Genomic DNA, 2,999 nt, shown 5'->3' on the forward strand with positions numbered 1-2,999 from the left:
CTGTGCCTGAGCCCATGCTTACAGACATTCTCTCAATCCATCTTCCTGAGGGACTTCTTCCTTTTCAAGGACTCCTTCCTTTACCAAGCATGATGTCTTTTTTCCAGGGATTGGCTTTTTTCTGATAATAACATGCTCAAAGTAAGCAAATGGGAATTTTGTCAGCTTTTACCAAAACCCCACTGCTATCCAGGCAATTCTAACTCATCATGACTCTCCAGCATGTTTCCGAGGCTGACAGTCTTCATGGAAGTAGATTGCTCATCATTCTTCCTTCAAACAGCTGGTCTAACTACCCACCTTGATGTGTTATGACACCAAGAGTCTCTGTTAAAAAAAAATAAATAATAGGCACAGAGAATTAACAAAAACACAGAGAACGAAGTGTAAATATGGCACTTGTATGTCAGGATTTCATTTTCACTGCTCTCTCATCTGTACACTCAGATCACCTGAGGACATTGCGGTTATGTGTCATTGAGTAATGACTTCTAGCATCCCTATGAACCTACTCTATCCTGAGCCAATCTCACTGTCTCTGACACACCTGCCCCTGTGACTCGGGTCACTGGAGACCTTCAGCTGTTCCTTGGCTACTGTGATGGCCTTTTTGAGGGCAGTCTTGATATCTTTATTCCTAAGGGTATAGATGAGGGGGTTGAGGATGGGGGTGGCAAATGTGTAGAAGAGGGCAAAGGGGCGATCCTCATCCTCTGAGGAGCTGGACTGGGGACGCAGGTAGACCAGAGCCCCACAGCCGTACTGCAGCAAGACCATCATGAGGTGCGAGGAGCAGGTGGAGAAGGCCTTCCGGCGGCCTTCAGCAGAACTGATGCGCAGGATGACCAGTGCAATGAACGAGTAGGACACAGAGATGAGGATGAAGGGGACAGTCAACACGAGGGTGCTCGCCATGTAGAGGACGGCCTGGTGCACGTGGATGTCCGCACAGGCCAGGCGCAGGACTGGAGGGACGTCACACAGGAAGTGGTTGATCTCCCTGCGGCGCCCACAGAAGGGCAGCGTGAAGATGAGGCCGGTGAGTGACAGTGCAAGCGAGATGGCCAGCACCATGGAACCCACCACCATCTGGACGCACAGCTTCTGGGTCATGATGAGCGTGTACTGCAGGGGGTGGCAGATGGCCACGTAGCGGTCATAAGCCATGACTGCCAAAAGAAGACAGTCAGCACCGCCGAGAGTGACAAAAACGAACATTTGAGTGGCGCAGCCAGCCAAGGGGATGGGCTTCTGGGCCCCCAGAATGTTGGAGAGCATCAAAGGCACCACGTTGGTGGAGTAGCAGATCTCTATAAAGGACAGGTTGGACAGAAAGAAGTACATGGGGGTGTGGAGAGAGCTCAGCGTGCACACCACCCAGATGATGGCCGTGTTGCCCCCAAGGCTCATCAAGTAGAGAAGGAGGAACAGAAGGAAGAGGAGGGCTTGGATTTCTGGCACCGTGGAGAACACACGGAATACAAACTCCGTGGGGCCCGACTGGTTGAAGACAGGATCCCAGGCAATCATGGCTCCTGCAAGAGAATATTGAATTATTTTGATGCAATGTTCAATTGCCTAAATGAATGAAAGAAAGAATTGTGTGCTTTGTTTGTGAAAAAAGAATTGCTTAATTTTCTTCCAGCTTTTTGGCTCTTAACAAAGGAGATGGTATATTTTTTTTCTTAGAAGTTTTCATTTTTGTATTTCTGAAATACAAAAACACTACAACAACAACAACAACAACAATAATAATAATAGTAAACAAACCAATACTATCAGACTTCTAAGTGTCTTTCTAGTGGGATAGTACAGTAAATGCCCTAGAGAAAACACTTCTTTCCTGTGTGGTCACAGAGAAAGAGAGGAAGGAAAATAGAGTGCAGCCTGAGAGCAGATATTTCAAGCAGCCCAGGTGAGGGGGAAAGTACAGAGTGCAAAGTTGTATGCTGCAGGTGTGTGAAACCCTAGTAAAACCAGCTCCTGGACCAGACTCAGACTCTACAGAAAGGCAAGGAGGCAAAGGAAATCCTACCTGTTTAGGTGACAGCCACTGACAGGTGAACAGGATCTCTGCTCCCTGTTAGCAAATACTCACCTTAGAGAACCCCCATCTAGACTGGTAGGACACAGGGACCCACTGAAAGATCCCACTCAATCCACAGCGAGTGGGCCTGGGACATTCTGAGCCTGGTGAGGAGACACCACCATGCTCAATAGAACCATTGGTGAAATCACACTGAAGGGGGAAGAGCTTGCACAGAGGGAGGAGGGGACTCACTTATCTCTATTCACATGGGCTGTGCCCACTGGCCTAAACAAGCCTTGGTTGTCTCAGTAACTTTGTTTCTCAGCCTGGAGGACCCACCCAACAGAGGAATCTGATAACAGGACCTTGAGGCCAAAATTTAAAGTAGTATTATTACAGTAATTCAGTGAAGGACACAATCTAATAAGCACAAATTCTATCAAATTAGAAAGGTTTTCCAGCAGCTTTTCAGAGGGAGTTCAATCTCACAGGAGGGGCTTGCCCACCCTTTTCCCACTGAGCAGAGTAGATTCCAAACACCATTGCAGCACAGCTTCTTGCCACCAGGCCACCAGAGCTTAGTTGTTGTTAGATGCTGTTGAGGTGAATAGAGCTCATAATGACGCTATGAACAGTATATCTGAACTCTGTCCTGTCCTGTGCCAACCTCACAATCCCTGACATACCTGAGTCTATCCTATTGCTGTAGTCACTACGGTGATCCATCTGGATGAAGGTCTTTCTCTCTTTTGCTGTTTCAAGCATATCCCTCTCCGAGGCATAGCCTCTCCTAGCAACATGCCCAAAGTATGTGAGATGCAGCTTTATCAACTTTATCATTGCTCCTCAATAATTTGCGCAGGTCCTTTACTGCAGACTTTGCAAGTGAATATGTCTGCTAATCTCCTCGCGGCTGGTACCACATATGCTGAATGTAAATACAAGATGAAACAATTGGTAGTTTCAATCT

General features: G+C 47.4%; 1 protein-coding gene across 1 annotated transcript in view; it reads right to left on the reverse strand.

Moving 5' to 3' along the window:
- The window catches only part of LOC102868218 (olfactory receptor 10Q1-like), a 21,400-nt gene extending 19,870 nt beyond the window's left edge, over positions 1–1,530 (reverse strand). The window contains exon 1 of the mRNA XM_006900461.1: positions 534–1,530. Coding sequence (XP_006900523.1) covers positions 534–1,530 — 997 coding nt within the window. The remainder of the gene's footprint in view (positions 1–533) is intronic.
- Positions 1,531–2,999: the final 1,469 nt, after the last annotated feature.

Source organism: Elephantulus edwardii, unplaced genomic scaffold (genome assembly GCF_000299155.1).
Source record: "Elephantulus edwardii isolate Elephantulus edwardi_28Jun2011 unplaced genomic scaffold, EleEdw1.0 scaffold00284, whole genome shotgun sequence".
Taxonomy (NCBI): domain Eukaryota; kingdom Metazoa; phylum Chordata; class Mammalia; order Macroscelidea; family Macroscelididae; genus Elephantulus; species Elephantulus edwardii.